This window comes from Oncorhynchus gorbuscha, linkage group LG04 (genome assembly GCF_021184085.1).
Source record: "Oncorhynchus gorbuscha isolate QuinsamMale2020 ecotype Even-year linkage group LG04, OgorEven_v1.0, whole genome shotgun sequence".
NCBI classification, from domain to species: Eukaryota; Metazoa; Chordata; class Actinopteri; order Salmoniformes; family Salmonidae; genus Oncorhynchus; species Oncorhynchus gorbuscha.
In genome coordinates, this window is record NC_060176.1 from 3,261,707 (window position 1) to 3,282,857 (window position 21,151).

At 45.0% G+C, this 21,151-nt stretch overlaps 2 protein-coding genes across 2 annotated transcripts in view; both read right to left on the reverse strand.

The window, feature by feature from the left end:
• LOC124033545 (guanine nucleotide-binding protein subunit beta-5b-like) overlaps positions 1-991 on the reverse strand; it is a 279,536-nt gene extending 278,545 nt beyond the window's left edge. Inside the window, exon 1 of the mRNA XM_046345580.1 lies at positions 878-991. The gene's annotated coding sequence lies outside the window, so the exon portion shown is untranslated. The remainder of the gene's footprint in view (positions 1-877) is intronic.
• Positions 992-6,115: 5,124 nt separating this feature from the next.
• Positions 6,116-21,151, reverse strand: part of myo5aa (myosin VAa) — a 113,846-nt gene continuing 98,810 nt past the window's right edge. Inside the window, exons 31-42 of the mRNA XM_046345586.1 lie at positions 14,344-14,412; positions 13,661-13,754; positions 13,412-13,558; positions 12,615-12,769; positions 12,358-12,447; positions 11,509-11,659; positions 10,912-11,096; positions 10,153-10,250; positions 9,881-10,055; positions 7,977-8,057; positions 6,529-7,682; positions 6,116-6,329 (exon numbers count right to left, since the gene is read on the reverse strand). Coding sequence (XP_046201542.1) covers positions 7,530-7,682; positions 7,977-8,057; positions 9,881-10,055; positions 10,153-10,250; positions 10,912-11,096; positions 11,509-11,659; positions 12,358-12,447; positions 12,615-12,769; positions 13,412-13,558; positions 13,661-13,754; positions 14,344-14,412 — 1,398 coding nt within the window. The 3' untranslated portion in view covers positions 6,116-6,329; positions 6,529-7,529. The remainder of the gene's footprint in view (positions 6,330-6,528; positions 7,683-7,976; positions 8,058-9,880; positions 10,056-10,152; positions 10,251-10,911; positions 11,097-11,508; positions 11,660-12,357; positions 12,448-12,614; positions 12,770-13,411; positions 13,559-13,660; positions 13,755-14,343; positions 14,413-21,151) is intronic.

A 21,151-nucleotide genomic window follows, 5' to 3' on the forward strand; every position in this document is an offset into this window, starting at 1 on the left:
TGACCTTGTGCTCCTCCCACAATTGCCATTTTTGTTCCGGTCTTGTCTGCCTATTGTCTGAACCATGGGTCTGAGGGTTATACTACAAAGCAGGGTCAGCCAGCTAACTTTGATAAATAACTATTGGTTTTCTGGTTAATACAATTTTTTACTTATGATCGGACTTTGTGTTTTGGTTGTTGAGTAAATTAAAGTAGTAGACCATGCCCATTTACAAAACTAACATGAATATTTCTAAATATTTAGGTAAGTTAGCTGGCTAAATCATTGATCCTAGGTTGATATGTAGTATATTTGTTATACGCTAGCCATGTGACTATTTTGATCAATAGCCTTAGGAATGCAGGATGCGCTGCTCCCAACCCCCAGGACAGCACAGAAACACAGAACAGCATACAGACACTTCCAAGGAGCACAAGGTCAACCACAATGCAGCACCCATGGAGCTATGTGGGGGTTATGCCGAGCGAGTGCCTTGCTCGAGGGCACAACGGTAGTGGATGGTACCCACAAACTTCCTATACTACTGTACACCGTTCCGTACTGTACTAGCCACATGCTTAAAATAGAGACTGAGAAATAGGCTTTACTTTTACAGTGCTGATAGTGATCCACCTAACACTAAGCCCTATACAGTCCATGTATGGCGTTTCCACGGTCTATCAAATTCTCAAAGTAATATCCTAAATACATTACTGAAGGCCATGTATATTGAGTTATAACTAAGTCAACACCTTGTCATTATTTAAAATCAGTCCATCTCATATTGTACATGCTTACAGATCTGATATGCCTTACATAGAAAAAAATTGCTGACCAACTGTTTCCAACATAACTGCATGACATCATCATAACAAACATATAATATAGTTCTTACCTAATGAGGGAAGTTGGTTTGTCTGTCAGACGGTATGCTATCCTGAGGAGTGTTTTCCAACGTTAGTTAGAGGATTGGAGGGCAGGGACAGAGAGGGAACACTAAGCTACTTACCAAGGGCTTTAACCACGCCACAGTATTACCCTCAGGTACAGACCAGGGTCACACCCCAAATGGCACTATATCCCCTTTAAAGTGCACTTCTTATGTCCAGAACCCGATGGCCTGGTCAAAAGGAGTGCACTAGGAAGAGAATATGGTTCCATTTGGGATGAAGCCCAAAGTATTACGACTGGATAGAAGCTGTCCCTAAACACTGGTCCAAGGTCAGATCGTTTCACCTCCACTAATGGTAAATGTTATTGTTGGTGGTAATGTTATCTGATCCTAGATCTGTTGTTAATAAGGGCTGTATATTACTTGTTCAGGGTATAGGTCAGTTAGCCACTGGACGGTCTGAGGGCAGAAATAGTTAACGTATTTAATATGAACTTAAAGCTAAAATTCCATGGCAGAATGTTTATAAATAATACATTAATATAATAACTGCTATCATTTTCATAACCACAGCTTGCTTTTGGCTTTGGACAAAAAAAGAAACAAATATTTTCAGTGCTGAATTCCTTTATTTGTCTTTTACAGGGTTTGACAATTTAAACTTATTCCAAGTTTCTTAATGGTGAACATATTCACTAAGTACAGCTACCAGGAATTATACACACAGTCCAGTTCTCCCGATGTACACACGGGAGGAGAGAGGACAAAGAATTGAATAGAAGCGAGGAGATGGAGAGGAGAGAGCAGAGTTCAGCATCTCTACCACAGGTGGACTGTATGAAGTCTGAAGATCATTAGATCAATGAGATGTGTCGGTTGGTGATGATGTCGTGACTTGATGTGATACTTTAGCATTGACCTCAATTGTCAAAACCATAAAAAGGGAGATTTTAAGTATCTATTTTAAGAACTATCTGGAGATGTTAAAATGTATATCTCAAATGAGGTGAAGACCGGTCGTACCACAGAGTGTCTACATGAACAAGCCTGTCTGAGGCACACAGCATATACAGAGTGGGACACTATAAGGGAAGGGGAGAGCGGGAAGAGTGGTCCATCTACACTGCTTGACGAAGGCTAATCATAGAAATGGGCTAAGGGTACATACCAAATGGCGCCCTATTCCCTATGGGCCCTGGTCAAAAGCTGTGCACTATCTAGTGAATATGGTACCATTTGGGATAGTCAGTAAGACTATAGCCATCTACTGTGTAAATGACTACAGCTAGATGACCTCTCTGAGGAGCATAAACCACATGATGATCAAAGAAATTAGAATATCAGATAGGTTAAGGGCAGACAGGTTAAGGGCAGACAGGTTAAGGGCAGACAGGTTAAGGGCAGACAGGTTAAGGGCAGACAGGTTAAGGGCAGACAGGTTAAGGGCAGACAGGTTAAGGGCAGACAGGTTAAGGGCAGACAGGTTAAGGGCAGACAGAGCTAACTTTATCAGCATTTATTCAACTTGTTCAGTAAATATTTCAAAAAGTGCAACTAGACAGAAAGCAAAACAATCCTTCCATCCCAGCCTCTGAAATAAGATCTAAGGACAACTTGTCAAAACTATCCTTCCATCCCAGCCTCTGAAATAAGATCTAAGGACAACTTGTCAAAACTATCCTTCCATCCCAGCCTCTGAAATAAGATCTAAGGACAACTTGTCAAAACAATCCTTCCATCCCAGCCTCTGAAATAAGATCTAAGGGCAACTTGTCAAAACTATCCTTCCATCCCAGCCTCTGAAATAAGATCTAAGGACAACTTGTCAAAACTATCCTTCCATCCCAGCCTCTGAAATAAGATCTAAGGACAACTTGTCAAAACTATCCTTCCATCCCAGCCTCTGAAATAAGATCTAAGGACAACTTGTCAAAACTATTCTTCCATCCCAGCCTCTGAAATAAGATCTAAGGACAACTTGTCAAAACTATCCTTCCATCCCAGCCTCTGAAATAAGATCTAAGGACAACTTGTCAAAACAATCCTTCCATCCCAGCCTCTGAAATAAGATCTAAGGACAACTTGTCAAAACAATCCTTCCATCCCAGCCTCTGAAATAAGATCTATGGACAACTTGTCAAAACTATCCTTCCATCCCAGCCTCTGAAATAAGATCTAAGGACAACTTGTCAAAACATTCAATAATAATGCTACTTTTTAAAACAGTAGTCGTGTAACAGACAGACACAGTTAAAGACAGGAGATGATAGTGTTTTTAGAATCATATGTAAGGCTTTGTCCCAAACATGAGTAACAATGAAGTCATCCTATATGTATGATCAATAACAGCTAAAACATTCACAAGGGTAAAACCTGCAGTATTTCAGTATTGTTTTCCAGTATCGTCCAAGATGCAGATCTGCATTTTAGATCTGGTATCACTATACACATGTTGAACAACCTAAAACTTCATCCTAAAAATCCTTCATTAAAATGCAACGCTGCAAAAATGTAACAAAAAGGCCATTTTTAATTTTTATACAATACACTCATGATGGTCCCAATAATAAATATATGATTATTAATGAAATTGCACCACAAAACAAGTTTAAACATGAACTTGACTCCTACATCAATGATAGTAATAATAATATGTTTGTCTGAGTCGCGTGTCTCTATAGGTCAGGGAACACAATTCAAAGTGTCAGGGTTGGGAGGCAAATAAAGGTCACGGTAAAATAAGGTTGAAGATTAAACAATAAGGTTGATGGTTAAATAAAGTTGATGGTTGATGAGCAGTTAGGGTATGGGTGAACACTGATGGCACAAGTAAAGAAGAGAGGCAATGATGATGAGAAATGTAGTTTTATCCTTTCTGTCCCTCAGCGGTTGACCAGTCAGAGGTTAGAAGGGCCTGAGTGGTAGCGAATAGAATGTTAGTATATCTTCTTTGATTCTATAGAACATCTGGCAGAACGTCTGGTTTTAGAGAAGCCACAGTCATGTGACCTAGTGTCCAATGTCGCCCTCTCCTGGTCACTATCTGGTGCTGAGTAAAAACATGGCTGCTTTCCCTAAAAGTAGAGCCATGAAAACAGACTTGGCTGATGTTGGGACACAGTGAAGGGGGGTTGGGGAGACAGTGAAGAGGGGGTTGGGGAGACAGTGAAGAGGGGGTAGAGGAGACAGTGAAGGGGGGGTAGGGGAGACAGTGAAGAAGGGGGTAGGGGAGACAGTGAAGAGGGAGACAGTGAAGAGGGGTTGGGTGACAGTGAAGAGGGGGTTGAGGAGACAGTGAAGAGGGGGTTGGGGAGACAGTGAAGGGAGACAGTGAAAGGGTTGTTGGAGTAGGTTACAGGGTGAAGGAGTTGTTAGAGTAGGTTAGTAGGGAATGAAAGAAGGGGTTAGAGTAGGTTAGTAGGGAATGAAAGAAGGGGGTTAGAGTAGGTTAGTAGGGAATGAAAGAAGGGGGTTAGAGTAGGTTAGTAGGGAATGAAAGAAGGGGGTAAGAGTAGGTTAGTAGGGAATGAAACAAGGGGGTAAGAGTTAGAGTAGGGTAGAGTAGAGACTGTAGCCAGGGCATGTAATAGTTTGTCTACAAAGAAGTGATTTAGTTTCTGGAGTAAAGCTGGCAAGGCAGCATTATCATACAGGCTGTAGGGGAAAACATTCAAGACATGGTTGAGTCTAAATGCAATGGATTATGAGAGCAACTACAGTAAAACAGACTGGCTCAGTGGTAACCAGGTTTAGTAACACACAACCTCCTTTCCAAGGCTATAATACTGAAAGGAATACCTATAGATCTTGTCCATCATAATGTACCGAGAGTGGAGCAGACAGAGTGGTGGGGTGAGGACATGTAGATATGTAGTAGTTGGTACTGCAGGAGTTCCAACTGTTTGGTCCGCAGCCCCATTTTGATATAATAAAACATCACGACTCCACCATGTAGAAAAAAGTGATGTCAACGCTAATGTAAACTTATTGTTTTATCTGATTTAGTTCCTGGTCTTGTCCACTCTGTTCTAATGAGGCTCGTGGCCATTGTAGAAGGAAACAGAAGACACATCCGTGTTCCTGAGAGTCTGATCTTTCAGTGATGGGGTCATTATATGTTGTATCTTTTAAAAGATTGAGACACATTTGTAGGAAGAAAACAGAAACCGCTCTGTTTATTACAACTGTATCTAGAGGCTAACGGAGGTTTGAGGCTGGAGGTTTACCAGGCCGGAGGTTAAGTCACCGGAGGTTTACCGAGGCTAACGGAGGGAGGCTACCGGAGGTTTACCGAGGCTACCGGAGGTTACCGAGGCTACAGGAGGTTACCGAGGCTACCGGAGGCGAGGCTACCGGAGGTTACCGAGGCTACCGGAGGTTACCGAGGCTACAGGAGGTTACCGAGGCGGAGGTTACCGAGGCTACCGGAGGTTACCGAGGCTACCGGAGGTTTACCGAGGCTAACGGAGGTTTACCGAGGCTACCGGAGGTTACCGAGGCTACCGGAGGTTTACCGAGGCTACCGGAGATTACCGAGGCTACAGGAGGTTACCGAGGCTACAGGAGGTTACCGAGGCTACAGGAGGTTACCGAGGCTACCGACGTAACCCTTGTTCTATGAACAAAGCGCGGTTTTATTGTATTTTTTTCCGACCCCATTTTTTAAAATCAGGCGACCCCACATGGGGCCGGGACCAATAGTTTGGGAAACGCTGTGGTAGTGGATATGTAGGATCCAGCGTGCTTCTGTTTTTAACAACAGTCACTAGTGTGTGTTAGAGTTAGTGAGTCCTCTGTAGGGGTTTTGAAACCAAACTACTTAGTTAAAGTGGAGAAGCAAGTACAGTAGCTGAAGCCATCTAAACCTGATAGTTTTATACCCATCTAAACTACTCGTCCAGTCTAGCCAACTACTGCAAGTCTAATCCTCTATCTATTTCAACCTCTGTTCCAGTCTAATCCTCTATCTATTTCAACCTCTGTTCCAGTCTAATCCTCTATTTCGACCTCTGTTCCAGTCTAATCCTCTATTTTGACCTCTGTTCCAGTCTAATCCTCTATTTTGACCTCTGTTCCAGTCTAATCCTCTATTTCGACCTCTGTTCCAGTCTAATCCTCTATTTCGACCTCTGTTCCAGTCTAATCCTCTATTTCGACCTCTGTTCCAGTCTAATCCTCTATTTCGACCTCTGTTCCAGTCTAATCCTCTATTTCGACCTCTGTTCCAGTCTAATCCTCTTTCGACCTCTGTTCCAGTCTAATCCTCTATTTCGACCTCTGTTCCAGTCTAATCCTCTATTTCGACCTCTGTTCCAGTCTAATCCTCTATTTCGACCTCTGTTCCAGTCTAATCCTCTATTTCGACCTCTGTTCCAGTCTAATCCTCTATTTCGACCTCTGTTCCAGTCTAATCCTCTATTTCGACCTCTGTTCCAGTCTAATCCTCTATTTCGACCTCTGTTCCAGTCTAAATTTCGACCTCTGTTCCAGTCTAATCCTCTATTACGACCTCTGTTCCAGTCTAATCCTCTATTACGACCTCTGTTCCAGTCTAATCCTCTATTTCGACCTCTGTTCCAGTCTAATCCTCTATTTCGACCTCTGTTCCAGTCTAATCCTCTATTTCGACCTCTGTTCCAGTCTAATCCTCTAACCTCTGTTCCAGTCTAATCCTCTATTTCGACCTCTGTTCCAGTCTAATCCTCTATTTCAACCTCTGTTCCAGTCTAATCCTCTATTTCAACCTCTGTTCCAGTCTAATCCTCTATTTCAACCTCTGTTCCAGTCTAATCCTCTATTTCAACCTCTGTTCCAGTCTAATCCTCTATTTCAACCTCTGTTCCAGTCTAATCCTCTATTTCAACCTCTGGTGCAGTGGTGCTGAAGTGCAGATCTACTAGAGAAGCAGGTTAAAGCAGGACAAAGCAACGGCAGAGAGATATTAAAGCACAATACATCATGAGCTAAACAAATAAAAAGCCACATTAAATAGTGGAGGGAGTGAGATAAATGCAATAAATAAAACACCCTAGCTTGATATATATATATATTAATATTTATATGTATTTATATATGTATAAAAGTATGGTACAGACAATGGGTACTGCACTTGGCTTGAATGTGTTCAGTGGGTGAGTTGATAACGATATACTCAAAACTGATGCTAGCTAGAAAACTGTGGAAGCGCTAGCATCCTATCATAACACAACAGATGCTAGCTGAGCTTAGCTGAAGGAGCTAGCTAGCTGTGATGCTAGCCCTGGACAGTTAGCTTAAGTGTACCGTAATACATTCCTATGGGAGAACCGGACTGCTAGAAAACACTACACTATTGAGAAGAGAACAAAGAGGAGAAAAGAGGACTGGGGGAACACGGTACTAGGTCTTAAATGGGGTTGTAGGTGGGGAGCTTAGTAAAAGGGGGTAAGATAGGAGAAAAGGTGGCCTGTAGCGGTGCATTCTCTTAGAGTTGAGCATTTGTACACGCGGAGGATGGGCTTTCAACTACTGATATAAAGACTACCGTAGGGTGGAAGCTGAGCGTGTGTATGTGTGTGTGCACTATATGTAAGTGTTTGGATGTGTTAGGAAGAGAATGCTTTGTGTATGCGTGTGTACATATGTATAGCCTATCTATTAGTTGTGTGTGTGTGTGTTAGACGCGGGTAAGGAAGGCTAGGTTGAGGGAGCCTGGTATTTGGATAGTCTCCAGGGCCAGAGAGGAGGGGTTGAAAGGGAAGGTGACTGGGTAGATGATCTTAGTGTCCATCAACAGCTGAGGAGTCTCACAGCGGTCCCGCAAACGAGTCTGACAGACAGAGAGAGAAAATGTATACATTAGAGACAGACAGACAGACAGACAGACAGACAGACAGACAGACAGACAGACAGACAGACAGACAGACAGACAGACAGACAGACAGACAGACAGACAGACAGACAGACAGACAGACAGACAGACAGACAGACAGACAGACAGACAGACAGACAGACAGACAGACAGACAGACAGACAGACAGACAGACAGACAGACAGACAGACAGACAGACAGACAGACAGACAGACAGACAGACAGACAGACAGACAGACAGACAGACAGTACCTGTATGGTTCGTATGAAGGTAACAGACACCCTCTCTTCAAACTCGTTGACTGGAGTGTACAGGTTCAACACCTTCACAATCTGGGAACACAGAAACACAAACTTCATTCGTTGAACCTTGAACTATTAACTCAACGGATCCCCTGTCCCATTCTCCGCAGAGATGGGGCTTGACTGGTAAATTGAGTACCAGAGGGCTGGGATTGACTAGTTTATACCTGAGTGGTAGAGAGGGCTGTGATTGACTAGTTCAGTACCTGAGTAGTAGAGAGGGCTGTGATTGACTAGTTCAGTACCTGAGTAGTAGAGAGGGCTGTGATTGACTAGTTCAGTACCTGAGTAGTAGAGAGGGCTGTGATTGACTAGTTCAGTACCTGAGTAGTAGAGGGCTGTGATTGACTAGTTCAGTACCTGAGTGAGTAGAGAGGGCTGTGATTGACTAGTTCAGTACCTGAGTAGTAGAGAGGGCTGTGATTGACTAGTTCAGTACCTGAGTAGTAGAGAGGGCTGTGATTGACTAGTTCAGTACCTGAGTAGTAGAGAGGGCTGTGATTGACTAGTTCAGTACCTGAGTAGTAGAGAGGGCTGTGATTGACTAGTTCAGTACCTGAGTGGTAGAGAGGGCTGTGATTGACTAGTTCAGTACCTGAGTAGTAGAGAGGGCTGTGATTGACTAGTTCAGTACCTGAGTAGTAGAGAGGGCTGTGATTGACTAGTTCAGTACCTGAGTGGTAGAGAGGGCTGTGATTGACTAGTTCAGTACCTGAGTAGTAGAGAGGGCTGTGATTGACTAGTTCAGTACCTGAGTAGTAGAGAGGGCTGTGATTGACTAGTTCAGTACCTGAGTAGTAGAGGGCTGTGATTGACTAGTTCAGTACCTGAGTAGTAGAGAGGGCTGTGATTGACTAGTTCAGTACCTGAGTAGTAGAGGGCTGTGATTGACTAGTTCAGTACCTGAGTAGTAGAGAGGGCTGTGATTGACTAGTTCAGTACCTGAGTATTGACTAGTTCAGTACTGAGTGGTAGAGAGGGCCGAGTAGTAGTAGAGAGGGCTGTGATTGACTAGTTCAGTACCTGAGTAGTAGAGAGGGCTGTGATTGACTAGTTCAGTACCTGAGTAGTAGAGAGGGCTGTGATTGACTAGTTCAGTACCTGAGTAGTAGAGAGGGCTGTGATTGACTAGTTCAGTACCTGAGTAGTAGAGAGGGCTGTGATTGACTAGTTCAGTACCTGAGTAGTAGAGAGGGCTGTGATTGACTAGTTCAGTACCTGAGTAGTAGAGAGGGCTGTGATTGACTAGTTCAGTACCTGAGTAGTAGAGAGGGCTGTGATTGACTAGTTCAGTACCTGAGTAGTAGAGAGGGCTGTGATTGACTAGTTCAGTACCTGAGTAGTAGAGAGGGCTGTGATTGACTAGTTCAGTACCTGAGTAGTAGAGAGGGCTGTGATTGACTAGTTCAGTACCTGAGTAGTAGAGAGGGCTGTGATTGACTAGTTCAGTACCTGAGTAGTAGAGAGGGCTGTGATTGACTAGTTCAGTACCTGAGTGGTAGAGAGGGCTGTGATTGACTAGTTCAGTACCTCAGGGCTGTGATTGACTAGTTCAGTACCTGAGTAGTAGAGAGGGCTGTGATTGACTAGTTCAGTACCTGAGTAGTAGAGGGCTGTGATTGACTAGTTCAGTACCTGAGTAGTAGAGGGCTGTGATTGACTAGTTCAGTACCTGAGTAGTAGAGGGCTGTGATTGACTAGTTCAGTACCTGAGTAGTAGAGAGGGCTGTGATTGACTAGTTCAGTACCTGAGTAGTAGAGAGGGCTGTGATTGACTAGTTCAGTACCTGAGTAGTAGAGAGGGCTCTAATTGGTTTAGTACGTGAGCAGAATAGTGAGCTGTGATTGGTTACCTGAGATGTGGACAGGCTGTTGCACATGGAGCAGATGGCCTCGGCGTCTTCGTCCGTCTTCTTCTTGACTTGCAGCAGCTGAGCAGCCTGAATCAGAGGCTCCAGAGTCTCCTTGGCTCCACACAGCATCAGAGACTTGTCACGCAGCCACTCCTCCAGCTGACTCACGTTATACCTGGTACACCACATTATATACGTTACACACACTCTCTATAAAACACATTAGACACAGTCTGTCTATACATAAGACATGACAGCCTCTCTGAACCGACCTGATCTGCATGCCTTTGCTCCAGGAGCACATGTCTTTACGCAGCAGTAGATTGTTGAGAGTCACAGCTCCAATGATGTAGAACTGCTGCTTCACAACCTGGGGTCAGAACACAATCAAGGGTCAGGGTCAGAACACAGCCAAGGGTCAGGGTCAGAACACAGCCAAGGGTCAGGGTCAGAACACAGCCAAGGGTCAGGGTCAGAACACAGCCAAGGGTCAGGGTCAGAACACAGCCAAGGGTCACGGTCAGAACACAGCTAAGGGTCAGGGTCAGAACACAGCCAAGGGTCAGGGTCAGAACACAGCCAAGGGTCAGGGTCAGAACACAATCAAGGGTCAGGGTCAGAACACAGCCAAGGGTCAGGGTCAGAACACAGCCAAGGGGTCAGCCAAGGGTCAGGGTCAGAACACAGCCAAGGGTCAGGGTCAGAACACAGCCAAGGGTCAGGGTCAGAACACAATCAAGGGTCAGGGTCAGAACACACCAAGGGTCAGGGTCAGAACACAGCCAAGGGTCAGGGTCAGAACACAATCAAGGGTCAGGGTCAGAACACAGCCAAGGGTCAGGGTCAGAACACAACCAAGGGTCAGGGTCAGAACACAACCAAGGGTCAGGGTCAGAACACAGCCAAGGGTCAGGGTCAGAACACAACCAAGGGTCAGGGTCAGAACACAACCAAGGGTCAGGGTCAGAACACAACCAAGGGTCAGGGTCAGAACACAGCCAAGGGTCAGGGTCAGACACATGCACACGGACCTGTTTGATGAGTTCAGGGTCAGTGCCGTGCTGACACATGGTGGAGTGGAAAGCGCTGAGTTGGCGTAAGATGGATTCCAGCGTGTAGGTTCCCTCGTCAGCGATGCTCGATGTCCGTTTACGCAGACCGGTCGGCTTAACCCCCGACACACCCTGGATGGTCTCATGCTCCAACATGCCAGAGACTGGGACACACACACACACACACACACACACACACACACACACACACACACACACACACACACACACACACACACACACACACACACACACACACACACACACACACACACACACACACACACACACACACACACGTTAGTGGTTGGATGTTCACCCACCCACACACCACAGAGTGGCGCAGCGGTCTAAGGCCCTGCATCTCAGTGCATGAGGCTTCACTACATTCCCTGGTTCGAATCTAGGCTGTATCACATCCGGTTGTGATTGGGAGTCCCACAGGGCGGCGAACAATTGGCCCAGCGTCGTCCGGGTTTGGCCGTCATTATAAATAAGAATTTGTTCTTAACTGACTTGCCTAGTTAAATAAAGGTTGAATTGAATAAAAACACACACACAGCGTGGTGTACTCACCAATCATGGGCTGTAGGATGTTCTCCATGCATTTGATGAGCTGCTGGTAGATCTGAATGGCCAGGTCACTGAGGACCTGTCGGTACTCAGCCAGGTCAAAGTTAGACAGGCAGTGATCATTCTGCTTAGGAGTGTTGTGCTTCATAAACGACTGCAGGAGCAGAGAGGAGGAGGAAAGAGAGAAACAGATACAAACACACAGGTTGGGGTGTGTCAGTGTTTTGGGGTGTACCTCACCTCCGCTGTACCGTTGCAGACTGACTGTGTGTGTGTGTGTGTGCTGGGTGGGTGGTCTTACCTCACCTCCGCTGTACCGTTGCAGACTGTCTGTGTGTGTGTGTGTGTGTGTGTGTGTGTGTGTGTGTGTGTGTGTGTGTGTGTGTGTGTGTGTGTGTGTGTGTGTGTGCTGGGTCCGGTCTTACCTCACCTCCGCTGTACCGTTGCAGACTGTGTGTGTGTGTGTGTGTGTGTGTGTGTGTGTGTGTTGGGTCCGGTCTACCTCACCTCCGCTGTACCGTTGCAGACTGTCTGTGTGTGTGTGTGTGTGTGTGTGTGTGTTGGGTCCGGTCTCACCTCATCTCCGCTGTACTGTTGTAGACTGTGTGTGTGTGTGTGTGTGTTGGGTCCGGTCTCACCTCATCTCCGCTGTACTGTTGTAGACTGTCTGTGTGTGTGTGTGTGTGTGCGTGTGTGCTGGGTCCGGTCTCACCTCATCTCCGCTGTACTGTTGTAGACTGTGTGTGTGTGTGTGTGTGTGTGTGTGTGTGTGTGTGTGTGTGTGTGTGTGTGTGTGTGTGTGTGTGTGTGTGTGTGTGTGTGTGTGTGTGTGTGTGTTGGGTCCGGTCTCACCTCATCTCCGCTGTACTGTTTCAGACAGTGTAGGAAGCGACAGGTGTTGGACAGCCAGAAGGAGACCGTCTCAAAGTCATCCCCCCGTTTCTGACAGAGATAAAATGACAATATAGTTACTAGTGTAATTACAGTGTTACTACACAAGTATAGGAGCAACTTCATGTAGTTGTACTGACATCATAGGGTGTGCGCCCCACATTACATCCTTCCTATACCCTATATAGTGCACTACTTTAAACCAGAGCCCTACGCACCTTGAGTATCTTCTTGATGCTGTTGATGGTGGATGTGAGCAGCGTCCTGACCTTCTGGTCATCGTTGACATAGTCAGCATGCCTCAGACACATGAAGAGGATGTAGGCTGGCAGGCCTGGGATCAGATTCACCGCTACACCACGAGGCTTCAACTCTGTTACAGATCATTTACTGTTACAATAGACTATTGGATTATCTATGTATATGCCTGTATCTATGTAAAAACTTCTCTCTATCACTCATAGAGAGGTAGAGAGAGAGGTAGAGAAAGAAAGGTAGAGAGAGGTAGAGAGAGAGAGAGAGAGAGAGAGAGAGGTAGAGAGAGAGAGAGGTAGAGAGAGAGAGGTAGAGAGAGAGGTAGAGGTGTTGAGAGAGGTGGTGAGAGAGAGAGAGAAGTAGAGAAAGACCGGTAGAGAGAGAGGTAGAGAGAGAGATGTAGAGAAAGAAAGGTAGAGAGAGAGAGGTAGAGGTGTAGAGAGAGAGAGAGGTGGTGAAAGAGAGAGAGAGGTGGTGAGAGAGAGAGAGAGAGGTGGTGAGAGAGAGGTGGTGAGAGAGAGAGAGGTGGTGAGAGAGAGGTGGTGAGAGAGAGAGGTGGTGAGAGAGAGAGGTGGTGTGAGAGAGAGGTGGTGAGAGAGAGAGAGAGGTGGTGAGAGAGAGGTGGTGGAGAGAGAGAGAGAGAGAGAGAGAGAGAGAGAGAGAGAGAGAGAGAGAGAGAGAGAGAGAGAGAGAGTTAGAAGAGTGCAAGACTGAGAATGGATAGAGGTCAGGGTTATAGGTCAGAGTGGAGGTTACATACCCAGTATGAGGTTCTTAACCAGTTTCAGCTCATCCTCCTTCTTGTACTCCAACATTCCCTGGAAGTCTTTCTCGCGACGAGGAATGTTCACCGGACGGACCGTCTCTTCAACCATCTGACCCGGAGATATAGTCTCAACATGGCCCGCACACACACACACACACACACACACACACGGTCAGATATACACAAATTCAGTTCACACAGACACCCATCTACACAGGCGGTCAGGTACGTCTCCTTCCTTACCTCCCATTTCTCCAATCTTCTTGGAGAACACCTTCAGCTGTTTCTTAAGCTTACGGATAGTTTTATCCTGCTTCTCCAGCTGTTCCATGAGGTCCTGAGAGAGAGAGAAAGAGAAAGAGAGAGAGAAAGAGAGAGAGAGATAAAGAGAAAGAGAGAGAGAGAGAGAGCGAGAGAGAGAGAGAGAGAAAGAGGTTGGCAATAGTCGATCAGTTTATCAAAGCGAAGGGATCAAGCGGTCAAACAGGAAGCTGACAATGGTCAAAGTTCAGACAAAAAAACAGGCTCCCTTACCCAGTGGGTTGGAGAGAGAGAGAGGGGCTTGATTTAAAATAGGGGGTACTTATTTGGTCGTCTGTGGGGTTAGAGAGGGGGTGCTAATTTGAAACAAGGCCTGGCTGTATGTTAACAGAGAGAAGAGGTGCTGGGTTTAACACATTGACCTCCTGTGTGAGTTAGAGAGAAGAGGTGCTGGGTTTAACACATTGACCTCCTGTGTGAGTTAGAGAGAAGAGGTGCTGGGTTTAACACATTGACCTCCTGTGTGAGTTAGAGAGAAGAGGTGCTCTGCAGGATTTGACTGTTGTGGGTTAACAGAGTTAAGAGTAGAAATCTGACACACACCAAACTCTGTTAGTGGTCACACACGTGCAGAGAAACACACAATGTCCTTAGACTCGACATACAACCATCCGTCGTAATATGTTGACTTTGGCGCTGCGATATGCTGTTGGATCCTCAGTCCTCAGCATCTCCTGTTAGGTGACATCCACACACATCAGAGGGTGTTCTCACAGGACATACACATCAGAGGGTGTTCTCACAGGACATACACATCAGAGGGTGTTCTCACAGGACATACACATCAGAGGGTGTTCTCACAGGACATACACATCAGAGGGTGTTCTCACAGGACATACACATCAGAGGGTGTTCTCACAGGACATACACATCAGAGGGTGTTCTCACAGGACATACACATCAGAGGGTGTTCTCACAGGACACACACACATCAGAGGGTGTTCTCACAGGACATACACATCAGAGGGTGTTCTCACAGGACATACACATCAGAGGGTGTTCTCACAGGACACACACATCAGAGGGTGTTCTCACAGGACACACACATCAGAGGGTGTTCTCACAGGACTACACATCAGAGGGTGACAGGACACACACATCAGAGGGTGTTCTCACAGGACATACACATCAGAGGGTGTTCTCACAGGACATACACATCAGAGGGTGTTCTCACAGGACATACACATCAGAGGGTGTTCTCACAGGACACACACATCAGAGGGTGTTCTCACAGGACATACACATCAGAGGGTGTTCTCACAGGACATACACATCAGAGGGTGTTCTCACAGGACACACACATCAGAGGGTGTTCTCACAGGACATACACATCAGAGGGTGTTCTCACAGGACACACACATCAGAGGGTGTTCTCACAGGACACACACATCAGAGGGTGTTCTCACAGGACATACACATCAGAGGGTGTTCTCACAGGACATACACATCAGAGGGTGTTCTCACAGGACACACACATCAGAGGGTGTTCTCACAGGACACACACATCAGAGGGTGTTCTCACAGGACACACACATCAGAGGGTGTTCTCACAGGACATACACATCAGAGGGTGTTCTCACAGGACACACACATCAGAGGGTGTTCTCACAGGACACACACATCAGAGGGTGTTCTCACAGGACACACACATCTGGGTGGTGTCGGACACACAGTAAAACAGCAACTATCACAGTACCACTACCGACCAATAAGGGAAGTGCTGGTTGATGGCAGCAGGTTGTCTTGGTGGGGCCAGTGATCTGGTCTGAGTATGTGTGTGTTTTTTCATTCATTTATGACCTTTTGAATGCTTAAATCATTTTGTAAAAGTATTAAAATGTGTGTTTTAAAAATGTGTGTGACTGCATGTGTGTACACGTTTGCATGTTTGTAAGCGTGTGTATACACTGGGTGTACAAAACATTAAGGACACCTTCCTAACATTGAGTTGCACCCCCCCCTTTTCCCCTCAGAACAGACATAATTTGTTAGGTGTCGAAAGCGTTCCACTGGGATGGTGGCCCATGTCGACTCCAATGCTTCCCACAGTTGTGTCAAGTTAGCTGCATGTCCTTTGGGTGGTGGACCATTCTTTAAAAATATATATATATATTTTATTTTTGCATTTTCCAACGAAGAACATTCAAAACAAAAGTGAGAAGATATTAGACAACGATAGGACAAAGTGACAGTAACAGACGAGCGTAACAAAAATAAATAATTATAATAATTATATAAACAAACATACAATAAGAAAATAATAATAATAACGAGACATTGGATCACCTGCCGTAGGCTACATATTATACATTACGTGTGAAACATTATGTGAGGATTATATATAGATTCAATCAATGAGATGTGGGGGGAGATTCTCCATATAGTCAATAAAAGGTTGCCAAATTCTGTAAAATGTCTTTAACTTATTCCTCAAGCAGTAAGTGATTTTCTCCAAAGGGATACAACTATTAACTTCCGAAAGCCACATTGCAACTGGCAGGGAGGAATCCAATTTCCATATCAAGGCAATACATTTCTTGGCAATCGCTAGCAATATTTCTGTTAGCTTTATAGTATTGCTTTGCCTAAGATTGGTGTTAGTAAAGTTACCCAGTAGACAGACCTCCGGGTCTAAAGGGAATGCAACCCTGTGAATTGAGGATATGGTATCACATACCCCCTGCCAGAAACCGTGTAGTTTTGAACACTGCCAAGTGGAATGGAGGAATGTTCCTTCATCTGAGCCACATCTAAAACATAGGGAGGAGATATCTGGGTTGAACTTGAGCAGTCTAGATGGGGTGATATAGAGCTGATGGAGGAAATTAAACTGGATCAGTCTGTATCTGGAGTTCAATGTGGATGTAACCCCATCCCTGCATAGGTCACTCCATAGATCCTCATCAAGATCAATACCCAGATCTTTCTCCCATCTAAGTCGGGGTTTATCTAGCCCAGGCAGTGTTAGTCCTGACATAAGAGCATTGTAAACACGGGAAATGGTCTTGAACAGTGGTTGGTCTGCGTGGCAGAGTTGTTCAATAGGTGACATCTTAGGTAGGTTCCATTGTCCCTTGAGAGTCACCCTAATAAAGTTTCGTAGTTGTAGGTAGCTAAAGAAGTCCCTGTTAGGTAAGTGGTATCTGTTTCAGCTGATCAAAAGACATAAGAACTCCCTCCTCGTAACAATGTTCCAGAAGAGTGATCCCCTTATCAGACCATGGTCTAAAGATACTATTCTGGAAAAACATAGGGATCAATCTATTGCTCCATAAAGGGGTTTTAGGGGAATGGAATCCCCCTCGTCCGAACAGCTCATGCAGTTTGCACCATGCCAGGACAGAATGTATGATTAAAGGGTTGTCTATGATGGTTTTTATACATTTTCTGTCCCATTTGTAAAACAAATCTGCCCCAGTGTCATCATTTACCTCAAGCTTTTCAATGTTCAACCATGAGGGAGAGGGACCATTGTCAAACCTCTGAGCCAGAAACCTAGACTGTGAAGCCCAGTAGTACATTCTAAAATTGGGGAGGTTTAAGCCCCCTTGACTGTAATCAAGGGTCAGTTTATCCAGGCCAACCCTAGGGGTTTTGCCGTGCCAGATAAACCGTCTGGTCAGCTTGTCGAGAGAGGAAAAAAATGCTGCGGGAACAGGGATAGGAAAACAGATATAGAAACCTGGGCAGGACATTCATTTTAATTACATTGATTCTACCCAGTAGAGTGAGAGGTAAGTCCATCCATTTACAAAGGTCAACCTCCACCTTTTGCAACAAACTGGCCAGATTGAGTTTATAGAGGTTGTTCAGGTTACCATCCACCATTATGCCCAAATATGTGAAGCCCATAGGAGACCATCTAAAAGGAAACTTGTGCTTGATAGTATGATGGTCAAAGACAGACAACGGTAAGATTTCACTTTTATCAAGATTGACCTTATATCCAGAGAAAGAACTATAACACTGTAGTAGGATCTGCAAGTGAGAGAGGGAGTGTTCTGGGTTTGTTAGAAATAAGATAAGGTCGTCCGCAAAGAGTGATAATTTATGGGTATGGGGGCCCACCTCAAAGCCATTTATGTCAGGGCACATTCTAATGCCAACGGCCAACGGTTCGATGTCGAAGGCAAAGAGGTGGGGGCTAATTGGGCAACCTTGTCTGTTCCCCCTATAAAGAGGGAAAGAGGAAGTAATCCCATTGGTAGCAATCCTAGCTTTAGGAGATTTGTAGAGTGATTTTATCAAATTTACAAACACAGTACCTAAACCAAACTTTTCCAAGACGCGAAAGAGGTATGGCCATTCAACCCTATCAAAGGCCTTTTCAGCATCGAGGGAGACTGCGACACCAGGTATTTTGTTTTTGTTAGCAAGGTGAATTATATCAAAGAACCTTCTGAGATTATTGGAGGTCAATCTATTAATTATGAAGCCAGTCTGATCTGGGTTGACCAACAGGGGAAGACACGACTCCATTCTCTTAGATAGCATCTTGGTGACCAGTTTACAATCTGTGTTAAGGAGAGAGATTGGTCTATAGGAGGCTCACTTTAGCGGGTTTTTCCCTTTCTTGTGGATTACAGTAATCACTGTTTGAGAGAAGGACTCTGGAAAGCAGTTGTCTTCTCTGGCTTTTTTAAGTACCTCCATAAGGTAGAGGACCAACAGCTCCCTAAATTCTTTATAGAAATCTGGAGGGAAGCCATCCTCCCCAGGAGATTTATTAGAAGGTAAGGATTTAATGGCCTCCAACAATTCAGGAACTGAGAAGTGTTCACTCAGGCGCTCGCTGTCTTCCCCTGACAGGCATGGGAGGTTGAGAGAGGAGAGAAAGGAGTCGATCTCTGATAGATCATCGCTTGATTGGGAAGCGTAGAGGTCTTCATAGTATTTCTTAAAAGTATTATTAATTTCAGTAGGGTCGAAAGATATCTCATTAGTAAGAGTTTCTATGGTATTAATTGTCCTCTTACTTTCCTCTGCTTTCAGTTGCCATGCCAATACTTTGTGAGCTTTCTCTCCAAGCTCATAATAACACTGTTTTGATTTAGTGATGGCCCTCTCAGCTTGATATGTGTTCAGAATATTATATTTACGTTTTTTATTTACCAAAAGCCTGTATAGATCTTTAGTCGGGCCTCTTTGGTAGGTTTTCTCTAGCTCGGAGATTTCAGATTCAAGAGCACTCAGTTCCGCACCGTGTTTTTTCTTCAGCCCTTTAGTATAGGAAATAATCTGTCCCCTCAGATAGGCCTTCAATGTGTCCCAAAGAATGAAGCTGTCCGGAGCAGAGGGTTTGTTTGTCAAAGTAAAAATATTGATCTGCTCTTTGATGAATGCACAAAATTCAGGTTGCTTTAGGAGTGTAGAATTTAGTCTCCATCTATATGCTCCATTTACCTTGGTAGGAATGGAGATTGATAATACCAGAGGAGAATGGTCACTAAGCAATCTGGGGAGATACTCGACATCTAACACTCTATGAAACAGTTGTGTCGAAAGTAAAAAGTTATCTATGCGTGTGTGTGTCTTGTGTGGGTGTGAATAAAAAGAGTAGTCCCTATCCTGTGGGTGCAACTGTCTCCAGATGTCTAGTAAATTGAGATCTTTCATGAATGACATGGTGAGCTTGCCGGCTTTGGTAAGAAGAGAGGGTTTATCAGACCTATCAAGAACTTTATCTAAGCAAAAATTTAAATCTCCTTCAACCAGTAACCATCCTGGTGGTGCTTGAGCAACCTGAAGGAAGACATTCTGAATAAACATATGGTCATCGAAGTTAGGAGCATAAATATTCAAGGTCCAAGACTCTGAAAACATATGACCCTGCACCAAAACAAACCTGCCAGAGGGATCAGAGATGGTGTTGTTGACGCAGAAGGGGATGTGTCTACTTATCAAAATTGCAGTTCTTCTTGCTTTGGAGTTAAAAGAGGATGCAAAAACTTGTCCTACCCATTCCCTCTTCAATTTATTGTGTTCACTGGCTGTAAGATGTGTTTCTTGTAAAAACACAATGTCAGCCTTTAATTTCTTAAGGTATGTATAGACTCTTTTCCTTTTAAAATCGGGCTGTTAAGACCTTTTACGTTGAATGTGACATATTTTAGTGGATTAAGCATAGGTTGGGTTTCAAATATGTAACTGAATAGAAATCTATCATATGCAGATAATTAGGAAATGTTTCAACTTTGGTTTGAGCACAAAAGTGACCTGTGTCTCTCTTTAGGAGGGAAACAATAAACATAGAAAAAAAGGAAAAAAAAAAGAATCCCACCCACCCCGATTATCAGACTAGAACAACAGTCCCAACAATCAAACAGGAATACACTTGTAGAGATACGTTGCTGCTCGCTTTCCATCTTGCTCTTGCTAGCTAAACCTTGGCGTAAACTAAAACCTGTGAGCTCTCTAAATTGAAAACAAACGTTGTGAATAGATATTTATGGCTGAATATTTACTGCCCACGGTAAGGGCTGCTTGAGTCTCTTTACGAAAGATTAACATAAATGAGGGGGAAAGCAGTGGGCCTAAACCCACTTATTGCTTCGCCCAGTAGATATGGACTAAACCAAAATATACTCTCCTGTAAATGTATTAGAACTCACCCCGGGAAGATACGGTTGGTTGAAAATGTACAAATCAATTATAGTGACCGGGAGATACCAGCTGTTCAATCCGGATAAGAGAAAACAAACAAACTGCATTTTATCCCCCAGAGAGACCGTCCTGGCTCAGACGTTGTATCTTATCCCCCAGAGAGACCGTCCTGGCTCAGACGTTGTATCTTATCCCCCAGAGAGACCGTCCTGGCTCAGACGTTGTATCTTATCCCCCAGAGAGACCGTCCCCAGTATCTTATCCCCCAGAGAGACCGTCCTGGCTCAGACGTTGTATCTTATCCCCCAGAGAGACCGTCCTGGCTCAGACGTTGTATCTTATCCCCCAGAGAGACCGTCCTGGCTCAGACGTTGTATCTTATCCCCCAGAGAGACCGTCCTGGCTCAGACGTTGTATCTTATCCCCCAGAGAGAGTCCTGGTCCTGGCTCCCCCAGACGTTGCATCTTATCCCCCAGAGAGACCGTCCTGGCTCAGACGTTGCATCTTATCCCCCAGAGAGACCGTCCTGGCTCAGACGTTGCATCTTATCCCCCAGAGAGACCTGGCTCAGACGTCCTGGCTCAGACGTTGCATCTTATCCCCCAGAGAGACCGTCCTGGCTCAGACGTTGCATCTTATCCCCCAGAGAGACCGTCCTGGCTCAGACGTTGCATCTTATCCCCCAGAGAGACCGTCCTGGCTCAGACGTTGTATCTTATCCCCCAGAGAGACCGTCCTGGCTCAGACGTTGTATCTTATCCCCCAGAGAGACCGTCCTGGCTCAGACGTTGTATCTTATCCCCCATAGA